Source organism: Misgurnus anguillicaudatus, chromosome 2 (assembly GCF_027580225.2).
Source record: "Misgurnus anguillicaudatus chromosome 2, ASM2758022v2, whole genome shotgun sequence".
Classification (NCBI taxonomy): Eukaryota; Metazoa; Chordata; class Actinopteri; order Cypriniformes; family Cobitidae; genus Misgurnus; species Misgurnus anguillicaudatus.
The window spans coordinates 44277349-44294988 of record NC_073338.2 but is presented as its reverse complement, the minus strand read 5'-3'; the positions used below and the strand labels follow the sequence as shown (position 1 = coordinate 44294988).

Here is a 17640-nt window from a genome sequence, read left to right as displayed (position 1 = left end):
TTTTTTTTTTAAGAAACTTGAATTTTAAAAGCTTTTCGCTCTGACCGGATGAGCGCGAGTGGGCGGGCAGATGACGTACTTCCTTTGGCGCGCTATGTGAAATTCAAAGCTGCGGCTCCAACCGTTCAGTAAGTGTGAACCGAGCTCTGGGAATTCATTTCTATAAGATTTTAATGCATAAGTTTGTCGTCTTTTCAACGGTGGGTTTATCTTGCATGTGATATTGCGTGTGTAGATTTGGCAAGTTGTTTCGTTTATTTAAAGAAAGTTTTTGTCTGTTAACTTAGCGTATGTTAGCATTTAGCTTCAGTTATGTTTGTTTTGTTCGGTTCGGTGTTAGCGTCAGTAAAAACGTTTTCCTCTAACGTTAATTAACTTTACTGTAGTTACAATAACATAGTTCATAAGTGTTAGATTTCATTTACGATGCAAAATAAACGATAATCGGGAGGGAAAATAGACGTTGCTTTTGTATCGTGTGTATCAGTATTTTGGTTCCGTTATATCGGTTTATTTTACTGTAACGTTAGCTATAACTTACTTCTGTCTAATTGTACTTGTATTGTGTTATTGTGCAGGGATGTCGTGCGATTTTATTGTTCCGGTTTGTTTGGATGATCTCGTTAAGTCTGGAGCTGTTAACCAGTATGTGGTTCAGGATGTGTTGTCTGTTAAACAGCTCCCCTCTCACCTCAACAGTAAGTATGCTCTGATCTCGGACTGTATGCAGTTTTCCGTGTAACGTTGTGGTTCATTGTTTTGTCTTTTTTTTTCAAGATTTTAAAGCAGCACTCAGAAGTCAAGGGCCACTGTGTATCCTGGAACATTTTGACACAGCATACAGTGTGCTAAAGTAAGTATGATATCTACACAAACTCACACAATTATCAATTAAAAACTTGCATAACAACGTTTAACTAAAAATTCTGTAAATTTCTTAATATAAACTATTGAAACACATGTGGGAATGACAGGATATAAATGGTATAATGGGGAAAAAAGAATCTTGAGATTGTGAAGACAACTTTTTAAACACTTGTGTTCATCTTTAGACATTGTCGTACAGTTGATGTGGCGGTCAAAGAAGATGCCCTAGAACTGCTGATTCAAGGTTAGTGTCCCTAACAAGTGCTTATTCTGTTTTGGAGCAAAAATGAAAACCACATTCCCTTAAACCCATGTGTTTGCTCTCTCTGTCCTCAGTGGTTCAAAGCCTGTCCGTCTCTCTGCCGACCATTCTTCTGTCCGGCTCTCTGTCAGCTACGGACCGCAAACAACAGCTCAATGCTGTGAAGATGAGCGTCTTTCTCCTTTGCAAGCTCACAGAGAACCTTGAGAGTGACTCTTATAGGGAGACAATTGTGACGGCACCCAGCAAGGTACACTGAGGTCATTTTTGTATCCACAAATTGTTAATATGTGACCCGAGACCACAAAACCATGGGTATATTTGTAACAATAGCCAACAATACATTGTATATGTCAAAAAAATGTATGCCAAAGTCATCAGGATATTAAGATCCTGTTCCATAAAGATGTTTTGTAAGTCCCGTACTGTAAATAAATAAAAAAAATGTATTATTTGTTGCTAAGGACTTCATTTGAATTGCTTCAAAGGCAATTTTCTCAATATTCCAGATTTTTAAGTGGTTGTAAATTGTCCTATCATAACAAACCATACATCAATAGAAAGCTTAGGTTTCAGATGATATATAATCTTAGTTTCAAATTATGTTACCCATGTAACTGGTTTTGTGGTCCAGGGTCACAAATGCTGAATTTAGTATAATTGTACGTGCCCAATGATGAGACCATGGCAAATACGAGCTGATTGGCTGGGGCGTATGTCCTCTAGCTCTCTGACTGGTGGGTAATCTTGGCAGAGCAGTGAAGATTGGCTGCTTTGCTGTAAGGGCCCATCCATAGTAAAACCAGCTGCTGTTCAGAAAAAAAACAATCGTCCACAAGAAATGGGCGTTTGTGAATGAATTGTAGCTTATAGTGCGTGTGTGTCGTCTGTCTGAGTGTGTGTAAATGTGTCAGTTAGCCAAGAGTCATGCGTCTCACAGGTCTACCAGCTGTGAACTCTTTCTTTGGTAATCTGAGGGCATCAAATGGTTAAGCTTGTTTATGTGGTCTGCACAAAATCAAAACCCTCCGAGCATTCATTCTCTCTCTCCTATTGTCTATCAGGGTCGTAAGAAGGATAAGGCTGCTGGGAAAGGTCTTCTGCAGTGGGAAAGTGAGAGAGAGACGGTTCTTCAGTGTTTGACTCAACTGCTGCAGCTGGACATTCGGACGCTGTGGAGTCTGTCTCTTGTTGAGGAGGAGTTTGTGAGGTGAGAGGTGGTCTTAGAGCCGTCCATGCCGAAATGTGTTTAGTTTTTCAGGTGGATTCTGCGTTTTGCGAGCCTGAAACCGCTATTTGTCATCACCCTACGTCTTGAGTCTCGACCATAGTCAGACACCGCTACATCATGTAACAACAATGGTGGATTACATGCCTGTCGTGCTGCAGAAGGTAATGAGCCTATTAGCTTTACTGAAACAAAATCTTCTGCTCCTTTGCTACTACGATGAGCATTAAATGATTATGGACAACAACAAGGTTTATGCGCATGCCCCAAGTTATCTTCTCTGTTTTTAGTGCTGTGTTAATGGACGTTTTTAAGAACAAGGAAAAAGATTGGATGGGCCCTTGTGTGGATATAACATTACTCTCTGTGACCTTTTTTGCACATGGATTTACTTGGAATTTTTAAATTAACAGCATTGGCTGAATAATCTTTCCCAGCAAAAGCTTTGGCTAAACAAATTTAAAGAAAACTGAACATTTAACCTTACAAACAATTGTTTTTACAGAGACACACTATTGACTTTAAAGGGGCCATGGCATGAAAATCTGACTTTTTCCATTTTTAAGTGCTATGATTGGGTCCCCAGTGCTTCTATCAACCTAGAAAATGTCAAAAATATTAACCCAGTAACTTAGTTTTGGTAAACCATTCTCTACAAGCACATTAAAAAATAGGTCGTGAAATTTGTCTCTCCTTATGATGTCATAAGGAGCTCTTATTATAATAATACCACCCCTTAATCTGCACTACCCAACCACAGCACTGCCATTTAGTGCAGAGAAAAGCACAATTGAGTTTTAATTGCAACAAACCAACATCATTGTGATCAGTGTTTGAATTTCATCAGCTCATTTGCATTTTAAAGGACACACCCAAAACGGCACATTTTTGCACACACCTACAAAGTGGCAATTTTAACATGCTATAATAAATTATTTATATGGTATTTTGAGCTAAAACTTCACACATGTGCTCGGGGGACACCAAAGATTTATTTGACATCTTAAAGTTTTGTGCCATGGCCCCTTTAAGATGTCAAATAAATCGTTGGTGTCCCCAGAGTACATATATGAGGTTCTAAGTCAAAATATCATATAGATAATTTATTGTAGCATGTTAAAATTGTCACTTTGTAGGTGTGAGCAAAAATGTACCATTGTCGGTGTGTCCTTTAACATGCAAATGAGCTGATCTCTGCACTTAATGGCAGTGCCATGGTTGGAAAGTGCAGATTAAGGGGTGGTATTATCCCCTTCTGACATCGCAAGGAGCCAAATTTCAATGACTCATTTTTTCACATGCTTGTGGAGAAAGTTACTGGGTTGATCTTTTTCAAATTTTCTAGGTTGATAAAAGCACTGGGGACCAAATATTAGCACTTAAACATTGAAAAAGGCAGATTTTCATCATATGTCCCCTTTAAAGGAAAACAACCTGTTTTGGGGTATATTTAAAAAAGTGGCACTAAAACAAACTTTTGTTTGTATAAATATATTGTAAATAAAATGCATTTGTAAAATTCATTTGGTCTGGCACATAGCTTTACTAATATCTGTATCAACCACAACCCATATTAACCACTAATCTATCATACATATCTTCTGTCAATTTTCTGCCCAGAGGAAATAATCAAAAAAATCATAAGAATCTTATGTATTAAATTTTGTCTTTGTTCATCTGTAGCTGTGTTACATGCTGTTGCTATAAACTCCTGGAAAATCCCACCATAAGCCACGTGAAGAGCAAATCCACTAGAGATGCCATCATCCATGTGCTAGGAATCATGGTGAAGAAATACAACCACATGTTGGGTGAGTTTTACCTTGATTTCCTTATTTTCATGTCCCTATTTAGCGTTAATGGCGTAATTGTGCAGTTGTGCCATTATCACTGCTGATATGTCCATTTCTTATGTGCTGTTGCTCTAAAATTGCACATGGTGTGTGCAAAGTTCTGAATTGTTGTGTACTGAGGCTTGTATGTTGTGCAGGTGCGTGTGTGAAAGTGATTCAGCTCCTGCAACATTTTGAGCAGCTGGCATCAGTGTGTGCTCAGGCTGTGGCTGCCTGGAGCTCAGAATATGGAGTTAAGTCTATCGTTGGAGAGATCATGAGGTAAAGACATCCCTACTGGTGTGGAAGTGCACTTTTTTGTGCTTGCTGGGAAACGACGTTCAAAAGCTCACCTTTCTTCTATGTGATTTGGTTTCAGAGAAATCGGTCAGAAGTCGAGCGAGGAGCTGGCAAGAGAAGGTTCAGGTGTGAAGGCCTTCTCAAGCTTCCTGTCCGAACTTAGCACTCTGGTACCTGAAGCCATGATCCCAAACATCAGTGTTCTGCTGACACACCTGGAGGGAGAGGTACACATTGTTTTTTTTTTTTTAGTTTTTTTTGTTGCAAACTCTCATTCTGGTACGAGTTCCTGTCAGCTGTTAGTATTAAACAATAAATTAAAAATGTATCTTTCATATAATACAAAATCCTTTTTGGGGATCCTGCCCAATGATGAGACCAAGGCGAATATGAGCCCACTGATTAGAGTCTGAGCTCTCCTGTGCACCCATTGGCTGGTAATCTTGGCTGGACAGTGAAGGTTTACTGTTTTGCTGTAAGGGCCTGCCTACATTATCTAGCTCCTCACTTTTTCTATCCTTTAAAGAAATTGGGGGAGATAAAGAAGGGGAGCTTACAGTTTGTGTAGGGTAACAGGTTGAGTCTCACTTCTCTGGATTAAATCTAAGGGCATTGAGCTCTCTCTTTGGTAATCTGAGGGTAAACCCAAAACTCAGTGAAGTTTGTACAGAACCTCTTTGTTTTTGTGTTTAAAACGTGGTGTCTGTTTGTACAGAGTCCGAGTTTACGTGTGGCCGTGTGCGAGGTTCTGGGTGAGGTGTTGGTTCGGGTTCTGACCGGCGATAAGCTTGACGATTCGGCTCGTGGGGATCGAGATCGATTCCTGGACACGCTGCAGGAGCACATCCACGACGCTCACTCCCATGTCAGAGCTCGAGTGTTGCAGGTCTACGCGCGTATCGTCAACAGCAAGGTTTGTGTGGGTTTGTTTAAAATGTACCCTTTTGTTTTTTTGCAAAAAAAGTTTAAATGTAATAATCCTTTCTCTGTCAGGCCTTGCCGCTGTGCAGGTACACTGAAGTTATGGAGCTGACCGTCGGTCGCCTTGGTGATAAATCTGTCCATGTGTGTAAGAGTGCCATCCAGCTGCTGGCTGCCTTCATTGCCCACAATCCTTACAGCTGCAAGGTACAAGCACGCACAACTACAAACCTCGTACATGTGTTGCTGTTTTAACCAGGCAATATTCAGCAGCGAATCTAAAACCCTCATGGACTAATGTGCCTTTGTGTTCTTGTTTTTATCCAAAAACGGGGACCTTTTTAGTTGAGCAGTCTGGACCTTAAGAAGCCGCTGGAAAAGGAGACGGCTAAACTTAAAGAGATGAGAGAAACATTGAGAGAACCAGAGCCGGGTAAACATTTTGCCTTTTTTAAACGAAATCCATCTTTCAGTCTCAGTACCTGTGTCCAGCTGTAAGGTTACAAATATCTGTGTTTGTAGTCACAGTGATCACTGCAGCTGATCTTTGGGATGCTATGAAGCCTGAGGTGGAAATGACAGTGAAAGCTCAACTAGAGCCAAGCAGTGAGGAAGAGAGAGAGGATGATGATGATGATAAAGAAGAGGCAGGTGGAGAGGAAGAAAGAAGCGACAGAGAAACAGCTGTCCAAATAGCACAGTTTCTCAGAGACAACAAATACAGGTAAGTGTGAATTAGTACAGGAAATTAAAGGTGCAATGTGGGACTTTTAGGAGGATCTCTTGACAAAAATGCAATATACATAACTATATTTCCAGTGGTGTATAAAGACCCTACAAAATAAATTGAATGGTTTTATTACCCTATAGTTAGTCTTTTTTATCTACATGGGTCCCCTTACATGGAAGTTGCCATGATGTTTTAACAGTAGTCCTAAATGGACCAACTGCTCTATATAGCACATTTACTCCCTCCGTTGTCTCAGACGAGGGGTGAGCTGTGGACTGAGCCGTTGGTTGCAATTTACAGACTCACCGCTAAATGTACCTTTTTTAAATGATCTCTTATACACTCATCTAAAGGATTATTAGGGACACCTGTTCATTTTCTCAATGCAAATATCTAATCAACCAATCACATGGCAGTTGCCTGCAATTAAATGCATTTAGGGGTGTGGTCCTGGTCAAGACAATCTCCTGAACTCTAAACTGAATGTCAGAATGGGAAAGAAAGGTGATTTAAGCAATTTTGAGCATGGCATGGTTGTTGGTGCCAGACGGGCCGGTCTGAGTATGTCATAATCTGCTCAGTTACTGGGATTTTCACGCACAACCATTTCTAGGGTTTACAAAGAATGGTGTGAAAAGGGAAAATCATCCAGTATGCGGCAGTCCTGTGGGCGAAAATGCCTTGTTGATGCTAGAGGTCAGAGGAGAATGCGCCGACTTTGACTGAAATAACCACTTGTTACAACCGAGGTATGCAGCAAAGCATTTATGAAGCTACAACACGCACAACCTTGAGGCGGATGGGCTACAACAGCAGAAGACCCCACCGGGTACCACTCATCTCCACTACAAATAGGAAAAAGAGGCTACAATTTGCACGAGCTCACCAAAATTGGACAGTTGAAGAATGGAAAAATGTTGCCTGTTCTGATGAGTTTCGATTTCTGTTGAGACATTTAGATAGTAGAGTCAGAATTTGGCGTAAACAGAATGAGAACGTGGATCCATCATGCCTTGTTACCACTGTGCAGGCTGCTGGTGATGGTGGTGTAATGGTGTGGGGGATGTTTTCTTGGCACACTTTAGGCCCCTTAATGCCAATTGGGCATCGTTTAAATGCAGTGGCCTACCTGACATTGTTTCTGACCATGTCCATCCCTTTATGACCACCATGTACCCATCCTCTGATGGTTACTTCCAGCAGGATAATGCACCATGTCACAAAGCTTAAATCATTTCATAGTGGTTTCTTGAACATGACAATGAGTTCACTGTACTAAAATGGCCCCAACAGTCACCAGATCTCAACCCAATCTTTGGGATTTGGTGGAACGGGAGCTTCGTGCCCTGGATGTGCATCCCACAAATCTCAATCAACTGCAAGATGTTATCCTATCAAATGGGCCAACATTTCTAAAGAATGCTTTCAGCACCTTGTTGAATCAATGCCACGTAGAATTGATGCAGTTTTGAAGGTGAAAGGGGGTCAAACACAGTATTAGTATGGTGTTCCTAATAATCCTTTAGGTGATTGTATGTCTGTATACAGACACAAAACTGTGGTGTTAAACTATCTGTGTTTGTGTAGACAGGCAGTTGGTCTGTGCATGCGGGCTTACTCTCGGTTTCCAGACTCTCCCTTCTTCTCGGCTCTGGCTGACCTAAACGCAGAAACCCTCATTAACACGCTTGCATCACTTTTTAAGGGTAAGTCACCTAATCACATTTGGGCACTATTTCATCCAGTGTTTCTTAAACTTTTAACTATAAAACCCACGACTGTAGGTCCAGAACATGAAACACCCGAGGCTGGTGCAAGTGATGCTCCACCCACCCCAGAGAAAGAAGTAAATGAGGGGAAAGAAAGTGAACTAAAGAAGCAGGAGATGTTGGTTCAATATCTGAAAGACACCGAGAGCTTTGCCTTACAGGTGGAAAGAGCAATCGCTGTCATTAACAACATGCTATACTGGAAAACTACTACAGGTAGTTCAAATCATCTATAAGTTACAAATGATCCATTCGAATAAAATTAGGATCAGTTTACATAATGTGGACCATTAAAGCCTCGGCAAGCATCACATGATAAAACATCCACATACAATGTGGCATCCTCTGATCGGTCTCATTTTCTTAGTTGTACAGGAGGCGGTGCAATTTTGTGTCGCAGCTTTTGAATTTAGCGTGGCTGACTCTGTGTGCGGGGTGAGAAAGATGCTGCCGCTGGTCTGGTCCACTGATGTCGCCGTCAAAGATGCTGTCATTCAAGCCTACAGACGCATGTATCTCAACCCACACGGTGACAATACCAGGTACGCCTCAGCTTTCCTGAAGAATAAATAAACATGCATGTCTTCGTATTATCATAAATCAAAACGTTTGCTTGTCCCTCAGGGCAAAGGCTCAGACTCTAGTAGACAGTCTGTCGGAGCTGATGGTCGATGCTTCATTGGGCACCATTCAGTGTCTGGAGGAAATTGTGAGTATCTTTAGCTCCTCATATGCAAGCGGTTTCACACTCCTCTTGCTTTGACTAATAGTTTTATCTTTATGCAGGTGCAAGAGTTTTTCAGCACTGAGAGCGCCCTGCAGACGTCAGTAATCCAGGTTTTGTGGGAGAGGTTTTCCGGTAAACGAGAGGTATCGGCACTTCACAGGAGAGCTGCGGTCCTTTTGCTGGGCATGGCGGCACGGTGAGACCCTACTGGTTCTTTACATTAGATGGATTAACTATAGTCTAGTCGTTTTTTGCCCTGTGATGAGACCAAGGCGAATGCGAACTCGCTGGTTAAGAGCCTGAGTTCCTCTCCTGTGTTTCTATTGGCTGGTAATCTTGGCTGAGCAGTGGAGATTTGCTGCTTTGCTGTAAGGGCCTGCCTATATTAAACAAGCCCCTCCCCTCAAACTCTCTCCCTGAGAGAAATGCAGAAGAGAGAGATGGGAAGGGTGGTCAGTGGGTGTGTATGTAAGGACACAGGACGAGTCTCAGGTCTCTATAATATCCAGTGGGTTGTGAGCTGCTTCTATAATAATCTGAGGGCACTGTTGTTCATGTTTTTTTATTTTTTATAAAAGTACTGAGATGATAGATAAAGTCCTAACTTCTGTTTGTTTTTGTAGTGCGGAGAGGGAGGTGGTTCTCAGTAATTTGGACACGCTTTGCTCTGTCGCTCTTGGAGAGAAGGTCGCAGAAGATTATCTCCTAGCTCGGGACACACTGGTCACCATCGCTAATATAACCGACCACGTGAGGGTGCGTAAGCAAACATTCCCTTTATCTTTCAATGCACTGGACATGTAGTAAATGTTTCTTGTATTTTGTATTAGCAATCCAAAGGTGCCCCCTTCAGGCTTCCTGTGGACCACCATCTTTTCAGCTGTCTGTCACAGGCCATTGCTGATGGTATGTATTCTCATCCCGCTTTGTTGAAGTTTCACCTTCTTTTGCTTAATGCTGTAACGTATCACCAACAGGAGTGGTACAGTCAGACCCCCATTGGCAGGCCTTCATGGAACAAGCTGTCCGTCTCATCTACTTCCTGGCTGAATCTCCTGATCAGCTGTGTTCCCGCCTCCTCCAGCGGTCTGCTCGCCTCTTATTGGAGCAAGTTACAGAGGGCGGCGAGCCCAATCAATCACAAGTGCAGGAAGCTGGGTCTCAGGGCAATGAAGAGCAAGGTAGGGTAGCACAGAAGGGACCTGAAAGCTTTTTAAGTCATGACGTAAGGAGTACTGTTTCCGGGTCCAAGATTCCACTCATTTCAATAGGGGATATTATATAAACAGCCTTTTATGAGAACTATTTATTTATATCACATTTAAAGGGTTAGTTCATCCAAAGATGAAAATAATGTCATTAATGGCTCATGTCGTTCCAAACTCGTAAGACCTCCGTTCATCTTCGGAACACAGTTTAAGATGTTTTATATTTAGTCCGAGAGCTTGTTTGACCCTTCATTGAAATGTATGTATGGTATACTATCCATGTCCAGAAAGGTAATAAAAACATCATCAAAGTAGTTCATGTGACATCAGTGGGTCAGTTAGAATGTTTTGAATCATCGAAAACACATTTTGGTCCAAAAATAACTAAAATTACGACTTTATTCAGCATTGTCTTCTCTTCCGGTTCTGTTGTGAACCATGTGCATGAGTGAAGTGTTTTTTTTCCCAAACTTACAGCGTGCATCTCCCTCAGACTGTAAACGAAGCTCGGGCGCACCAGATAACACGTCAGGCGCGTCACTGCAGTCACAACTTAAGTTTTCCGTATTCTAAGACCGATAGCATCAAAGCAGCACGACTTAAAGCTAGTAGCGTCCCAATTCGAAGGCTGCTTAAGATGAAGCCTCAAAATACGTCCTTATTTCTCTGCGCTGCTAAGGATAGAACGAATGGATGCTTCACCGCTTAGGCTGACCTGAGATTAATTGTGGGTCTGTAAGTGCTGAATAATGTTTTGTTAATATTATTCTGTGTATGTTGCGTATATTTCTAAGATTAATTTGATATACTGTTGGTTAATTTAACTCTTTCCCCACCAGCGTTTTTTAAAAACAAAGTTGATAGTCAATGCCAGCGTTTTTACAATTTTTACAAAAGTTTAATGCCATACAAATGAAAGAACAGATTCTAGGGATGCACGATATATCGGCCGACATATCGTTATTGGCCGATAACTGCTTATTTTTAATATTATCGGTTATCGGTCTGATAGCAAAATTAGGCCAATAAATGAAAGCCGATAAATGATGGAATTTTTTTTGGTTTGTTGAACCACTTCACTTGCTCATAGGGCTGTCGCGGTAACCGCATTACCGCATGACCGCGCTACTGACAAGCCCAACCGCATGGAAAAAAAGCAACCGCAACAACCGCGCCTTTCACGATAAATTCATGAAACTATATGCCGCCTTGTTTTTCACGTCATGCTGACATGTATATTAAAGGCCAAATAGATTGTCAAGAGTTAAGAGACTAGGCCAATTTGTTTTTCGTAAATTTCAATTAAAAATGTAATTACTTCATATTTCGTTAAATCATAGTGAATGTGTGAAAAAGTAAAACTGAGATGACAGAATAACTGTGGCGTCGTCTCCCTCTAGATCCAGTTTTAAAGATTAAAAGTACTTTAATATAACTGATCAACCCAAATGACGCCAAAATATAACTGGATGCTTACCAGCATTAAAACCTCATAAAAAAGACCTTATAGGTTTTTTCTTTGTGCATCTGCAGCGTCCGCTCCGTGGATGCAGCCAATATAACGCCGCGGTTGCTTTTGTGAACTGACTGACTGCACACACTTGATTTTCACATTTAAATATCAAAGTTTTTCATCAACAGTATCTGCGTGAAACATTATAAACACCGATGATCATCTGCCGACTCGACTGTTTCATCACATCCTCTATACACGGAGAGTCTGCTTTATTAACGGCTTTTCCTTCGCTCCGCGTGAGCTAAACGTTTCCACTTTTTGCTTTTTTACTCGCATATAATTCTACATATTTTTGACAAAGGAAGACACAGGATATAATGTAAGTTATTCTAGATAGCATTTAAGCTTGTTCTGAAATGATGACAAATCTTTGTGACTAAATATGACCTCTCCAGCTTAATTTAGCCAAAATAATGATACATTCGTTTTCATACTTTATATATAAACGTTAATTTATTTACTAATGTTTTATTAAAATGCCCTAAATTATTATGCATTGACTTCTGTATTGCATTCGTTTTGTACATTTACAGGAGTACAAATACTGGCTAATTTTAATTTCTTTAAGACACTGCTGTGTTCTATATTGACTGATGCTCTGTTAATTTGCGCTTAACAAGCCTAAATGATGTTCTTCAATTTATTTTTGTTTTCTCAAAAATATATTTAGCTGTAGTATAGCTTGTGTTAATCTTTTTTTTTCATAAGGGGAAATACATGTAGCCTACCCTTCATCTATTAGTTGACCTCATTGTTCTGGATTTAAAAAATATTTTATTTTAGTAAATGAAGGCGGTAAAACCGCATACCGCGCTGGTGAGCCACGCAAAATCACCGCAAGGGAAATTCCTTCACTGCGACAGCCCTACTTGCTCATTGCTGGCCATGTGGAGTTTTGATTGGTGTTTTGTGTGACATAGCACGAAGATGACATGTGTTGTGGGCTTAAGAAGAGTATGCTAGTCTAGCGCAAAGACAAGATGTCCGCGGTCTACGAGTTTTTCATTGTGAAAATATTAATGTTTATCGGCCTATAGATATCGGTTATCGCCCCCCAAATACTAAGTTATCAGCATCTGCCAAAATTTCCATATCGGTGAATCCCTAACAGATTCTTTACATTAAAAACAAAGTTTTATCCTATCTTTTTTTTTTTAATATATAACCTATTAAATACGTTTTGTTAGAGATCAGATTCAGAACGTTTTACTGTTTGGATCAGTGGCTGTTTCAGTGTTTTATAAGGTGGGTGAGACCGCCACCTAGTGGATAACAGTGGAGTTATGGATTGCTGTAAAAATTCGTCAATATGCAGGGAAGCATTTTCTCTTAATTGACGAGATAACTTGTCAATGGGGGGGGGGGGGGGGTTAATCTATATGTGTCAATTTCTAAAATAAAATGAATATTTTTCTGGTTCCATATTTATTTTAGTAAGTCAGAAACGTCTCAGCTGTTTCCAGGTGACAGGCGCGGGGTGGTTTTTTTTGTGTGTGTGTGTGTTTTTGGAAGTTTAGCATTATGTAACAAGTGTAGGGCTTGCTCAATTATGGGCAAAATCATAATCATGGTTATTTAACACGATTACTCTGTGACTTTGAAAACATGCATTTATTTTACCCTTTTATTAAATAAGTGTTGCAATAGGTTACACATGCCAACATCAGTCCAGCACCACACATTTTATATTTATCGCACTGTAATTGTTGTACCTCAATTATCTTGTTTTTTGTAATTGCTTGAATCAAAAATTTACAAAGCAGGCACAGTGTTTCCCACAGGATTTTGAAGAGACTGTGGTGGTGATGACGTCACCCGCTAATTAGCATATGTGACTTCATCATGTTGTGTTTGCGTTTGATCTAGTGTTGGCACCTGAAATATGTTTCACTTCTACTCTTTGATCTGTATCTGTATTTGATCTGTATTATATATCAAATTATATTTTAAGCCGAATTAAGCTGTTTTAAATGGTGAAATAAAAATGTAAATGGGAATCATGAAAATTCTATTTGTGGGGTCAGTGTTGATTCTGTGGTGGGCCACCACAAATAAATCAATGTATGGGAAACACTGAGGCAGAAGCACGCACATCAATCTTAGCTGGGTGCTTGACTAAAAAAAAATGTAATAGAATACAAAGTCGTCAACACCAAAGCTCCAAACGTTTTTAAAGATTTTATTGTTAAAAACTATTGCATAGTGTGTAGGTAACGTTGGACGCGGAAGTGATGCATGGTTAGACTTAACAAGCCCATATGTTATGATTTATAAGCCATTTGTACTTTAATTGGTGCAAAGTTACAAATGCAAAACTTATTTTAGACTTTTGTAAACCAATTCTGATCATTTCTGTTCCAGTGAATTGTGTGAGTCTGGCCCAGGTGTTGTCCCTCTGCGGAGCTGTGGCCTTCTGGCAGGTATCTCACCTCGAGAGAAGCGTCAGCTCGGAGCTACGCAGAAGAAGAGGAGAGAAAGAAGAAAAGGAGGAGAAAGAGAAGGCACCTGCCAACAAGACAAAGGTCTGTGGAGTCCTGTATTGATCCCAATAATGTATTAGTCCTGTTCTGCCTGCAGTGGGATGATTCATTTGCATATGGTTCGTAGGAGGCTAATGACAGTTGCGTGGAGGAGGAACTCGGGCTGGTGGGCGCCTCTGCTGAGGACACTGAAGCGGAGTTCATACGCAAGATCTGTGAGACTGAATTACTTGCCGGTGAGTGTTTGTTTAAAGCATTTCATGACCATGTCTTATATTACTAACATTTTTAAACTGAGCCCCCTCTCTTTTTCTATAGATGGGAACATGCTGAGTGCATTCCTGCCCCTGCTGGTGAAGGTTTGCAGCTCTCCGGGCAGATATTCTCATCCTCAACTCACCACCGCCGCCTGTCTGGCTCTGTCTCAGTATATGATGATCAGGTATATTCACATTTGCATGCACACAAACTAGATGGTTTTTATATCGGTGTATAACACACGGTCTCTGTATCTCCAGTCCAGCTGTTTGTAACGACAACATCCGTCTGCTGTTCACCGTGCTGGAGAAATCTTCACTTCCAGTCGTAAGGGCCAACACCATCGTTGCTCTTGGTGACCTAACAGTCCGCTTCCCCAACATCCTAGAGCCGTGGACACCTAACCTTTATGCCAGGTAGCTAAAAGATCTCCCACAAATAAATTAATGAGCTCAAGATAAGTTTTGCTGTTGCTTGTACTGTCTAGTGGTTCATTACTTTGTGTTTGTCCTCAGGCTGGGTGATGAGAACGCATCTGTGCGTCTGACCGCCATCACAGTTCTGACCCAGCTGGTGCTAAAGGATGTGATGAAGGTCAAAGGTCAGGTCAGTGAGGTAGCAGTGCTGCTGCTGGACCCTGAGCCGCACATCGCCAGCCTGGCTCTGAATTTCTTCAATGAGCTCTCCGCAAAGGTAAATATTTCTCTCTTGTTGCGGTATCATTTTTCTGTCTCATTCATCAAGATGAAGCTAAATGCTCTTTATTCAGGACAACGCCATCTATAACCTGCTGCCGGACATCATCAGCCGATTATCCGATCCAGAGAGAGGGATGAATGAGGAGAATTTCAACACCATCATGAAGTGAGATCAATTATGCAGCTTTTGCAAAGTTATGCATAAATTAAGGATTAGTAACTTAAACTCCATCTTTGTCTTTCAGGCAACTCTTCTCCTACATCACTAAAGAGAGACAGACAGAAAGTTTAGTGGAGAAGCTCTGCCAGCGGTTCAGGACTGCAAAGACGGAGCGTCAATGGGCAGATCTGGCCGTGTCTCTGTCTCTCTTGTCGGTGTGTGAGCGAGGTTTTAAGAAGCTGCAGGAATGCTGGGACTGTTACAGTGATAAACTCACTGAGTCGGGAGTCTATCAACCCCTCCTGTCCATCATGGCCAAACTCCGTCGCAGAGCAAAACCACAGTTTAAGGTACCACATTGCATCTCTTTCAAACCCAGCCAAACTTATTTATGTCCACATGTGACTTTTTTGTGCTAAAAATAATGTTGTGTATACAGTCGCAGGTTGAGGACTTTGAAAAACGATTGACGGCCGTTCACACGAAAGGGCTGGAGAACGTTGAGGGTGAAGAGAGGGAACAGCCGACAGAAGACACGCAGAGCCAAAACATGCAAACACCACAAACACACAAAAAACGAAAAACCACACGAGGTGAGCGAATCGATTCATGCAAACGTGCCATTATTGAATCATGAAGCATATTTTAATGTTGTCTCATCGTGTATCTCTGTCATTCAGGACGCGGTAAACCCAAGTTAGATGACACTGATCTTGTGACCCCGAAAACAACTCGTTCACGTCCTAAGCCTGTCATAACCTTCACCAGTGATGAAGATGAGCAGGAAGATGGTCAGTCATTTTTACATATTTGTGATTTATGTCTGTAAAACCCAGTCTAAATATGATATGAGGAGCATATGTTTAGCAATCTGTAAACTGTCATTGAGATATTTAATGGCAAGTATATTTGCTCACTGACGTACTCAATTTTTTCAGATGCTGTCATGGCCGAGAGTGAAACTCCTAAAGTAACAACGCCCATTGCCCGCACACGACGCACTCGACTCAGACACTGAGCACTCTTTATTTGTTTTTGTCAACTTTTATCTCTTTGTTTTTATGCATATCATTTAATCTGATTTTAGACAGAAAACCTCTGTGACTGTTATTGTCATTTTATAAATGTTTTATTTTCCATATTGTGTGTTTGTTTTTTTAATAAAAGAGGTTTTGAACCATAAGGGATGTGTATGTTTGTGTGTTTTGCGCTGCATATAATGAACAAATTGTATTGTCCTGAAAAACAGTGTAACAGGTTAAAAAACTACATTGTGTCAATTTGACCAAATATTGTTATCATTTAATATCATAATATCAGCAGGATTGTGTGAGTATTAGGGGTGTGAAGTTGAAATTAAATATTTACTAAAACTACATTAGGGGTCTACCACAATGGATAATGGATGTGTAAAAATGTTTTCAATCCCAGCTATCAGTTACTAAGGGTTGCTGACATGTTGCGAAATGGTGTTGGGTGACAAGACATTGATTAAAATAATATATGGTTGGATTTGGTGACTCAGAAATTGTAGAAAAAAAACATAAGACAATGAAATCTTCAATTTCTTAACCAAAACACATCAAAACTTTTCACAAATTGTAAAATTCATGTTAAAATGTAAATAAATGTCTGAAAAGCATGATATATAAATTTACTGAATCACAGCTAAGTTACTGTTGTACTATTGAAAAATGTGGTTAGGTTATTGCTGTTACAACATAATTTATACTCCCTCTACTTACACTATATTTCTAAATGCACCTGCTTTGTTGAAACTGCAGTTTGACATTTTAATTCTACTATTTATGTTTCACAATGGATGGGCTACTTTTTTGATGGTTTACTCAAAACGTTTCATGTTGATTTTGTTTTATCATTATTCAGAATGTTACAATATAAATATGTAGTTAAATAAAATTCAAATTGAGGCTATTATTAGAATGTGCTTTGGCGGGCACTCCGTGCGGGCAACCTGGTGCCCCTGGGCACCTTGTTGGAGACCACTGCTCTAGCTCCAAAATGGTGGTGTTTGATTTGATAAAACAAAAACGTATCCAATACTTTAACCCTTTAACTGTTACTGTCCCACAGGTGTGGCATTACATATTTAAAACCATAATTTCTTAGTCTTAACCAGTACTAATCTTGAAAAACTCTGTATCATTGGAAAGCTCTCCGAGTGAGGTTTTCATATTTCATCAAAAATGTCACTGGCCAACTGGTGGGCCCAAGTTATTTTACATATTTGGGTCAATGACGTGATGTTAATTATTTTGTGTCAGTATGGATAAATTAATGTAAAAGGGTAAAATTTAGAAATAAATTTGCAGATTACTTGCATACATTCTCTTTTTTGAGGACCAAGTCTAAAATTTCTGGTATTATTTCATTTGGAAAGAATATTTGAGGGATAATTGCAAAAAATGGCAATGTGGTGTAACCGGTTTGTGTTAATTGGTGTAACTATTTTTATTTTTTTTAATTAAAATATAAATGAAGAGTTTTGTTGCAAAACGAGAGAACCATCGTTTTTTAAATTGTTCAGAAATCTTGTTTTTTTGTTGTGCATTCCAATTAATTTCAATGCAACTGCAGTTGGTTTGTTTTGATTTAAACCTTCATAAATTAAAAAATACAGCTAAGTAGCACCTTAAAACAAAATAATAACACGATAACATAAT

At 40.1% G+C, this 17640-nt stretch overlaps 1 protein-coding gene and 3 non-coding genes across 5 annotated transcripts; all 4 read left to right on the top strand.

Annotated features, from left to right (window-relative positions):
- Position 1: 1 nt before the first annotated feature.
- Positions 2 to 16139, top strand: ncapd2 (non-SMC condensin I complex, subunit D2). 2 transcript variants are annotated; one of them, XM_055203382.2, is made up of 31 exons: positions 2 to 128; positions 579 to 698; positions 778 to 853; positions 1053 to 1111; positions 1204 to 1379; positions 2194 to 2339; positions 4041 to 4168; positions 4348 to 4471; positions 4569 to 4716; positions 5205 to 5402; positions 5483 to 5617; positions 5756 to 5843; positions 5933 to 6134; positions 7728 to 7846; positions 7925 to 8125; positions 8277 to 8451; positions 8534 to 8618; positions 8696 to 8832; positions 9260 to 9392; positions 9467 to 9542; positions 9614 to 9817; positions 13722 to 13882; positions 13968 to 14076; positions 14159 to 14282; positions 14359 to 14514; positions 14614 to 14791; positions 14868 to 14962; positions 15042 to 15306; positions 15396 to 15549; positions 15637 to 15747; positions 15895 to 16139. In XM_055203382.2, exons 2-31 carry the CDS (start codon positions 581 to 583, stop codon positions 15972 to 15974), a joined length of 4161 nt encoding a protein of 1386 aa, XP_055059357.2. In that variant the 5' UTR covers positions 2 to 128; positions 579 to 580; the 3' UTR covers positions 15975 to 16139. The 2 variants fall into 2 exon arrangements, with proteins under 2 accessions (XP_055059357.2, XP_055059356.2); XM_055203381.2 differs by having other exon boundaries at positions 74 to 200.
- On the top strand, positions 1798 to 2110 carry LOC129443544 (small nucleolar RNA U85). The gene has a single exon (XR_008644204.1). It is a non-coding gene; the product is annotated as a small nucleolar RNA U85 (small nucleolar RNA).
- LOC129443540 (small nucleolar RNA U85) lies at positions 4854 to 5131 on the top strand. Its single transcript, XR_008644202.2, has one exon. It is a non-coding gene; the product is annotated as a small nucleolar RNA U85 (small nucleolar RNA).
- Positions 8890 to 9181, top strand: LOC129443543 (small nucleolar RNA U85). Its single transcript, XR_008644203.2, has one exon. It is a non-coding gene; the product is annotated as a small nucleolar RNA U85 (small nucleolar RNA).
- Positions 16140 to 17640: the final 1501 nt, after the last annotated feature.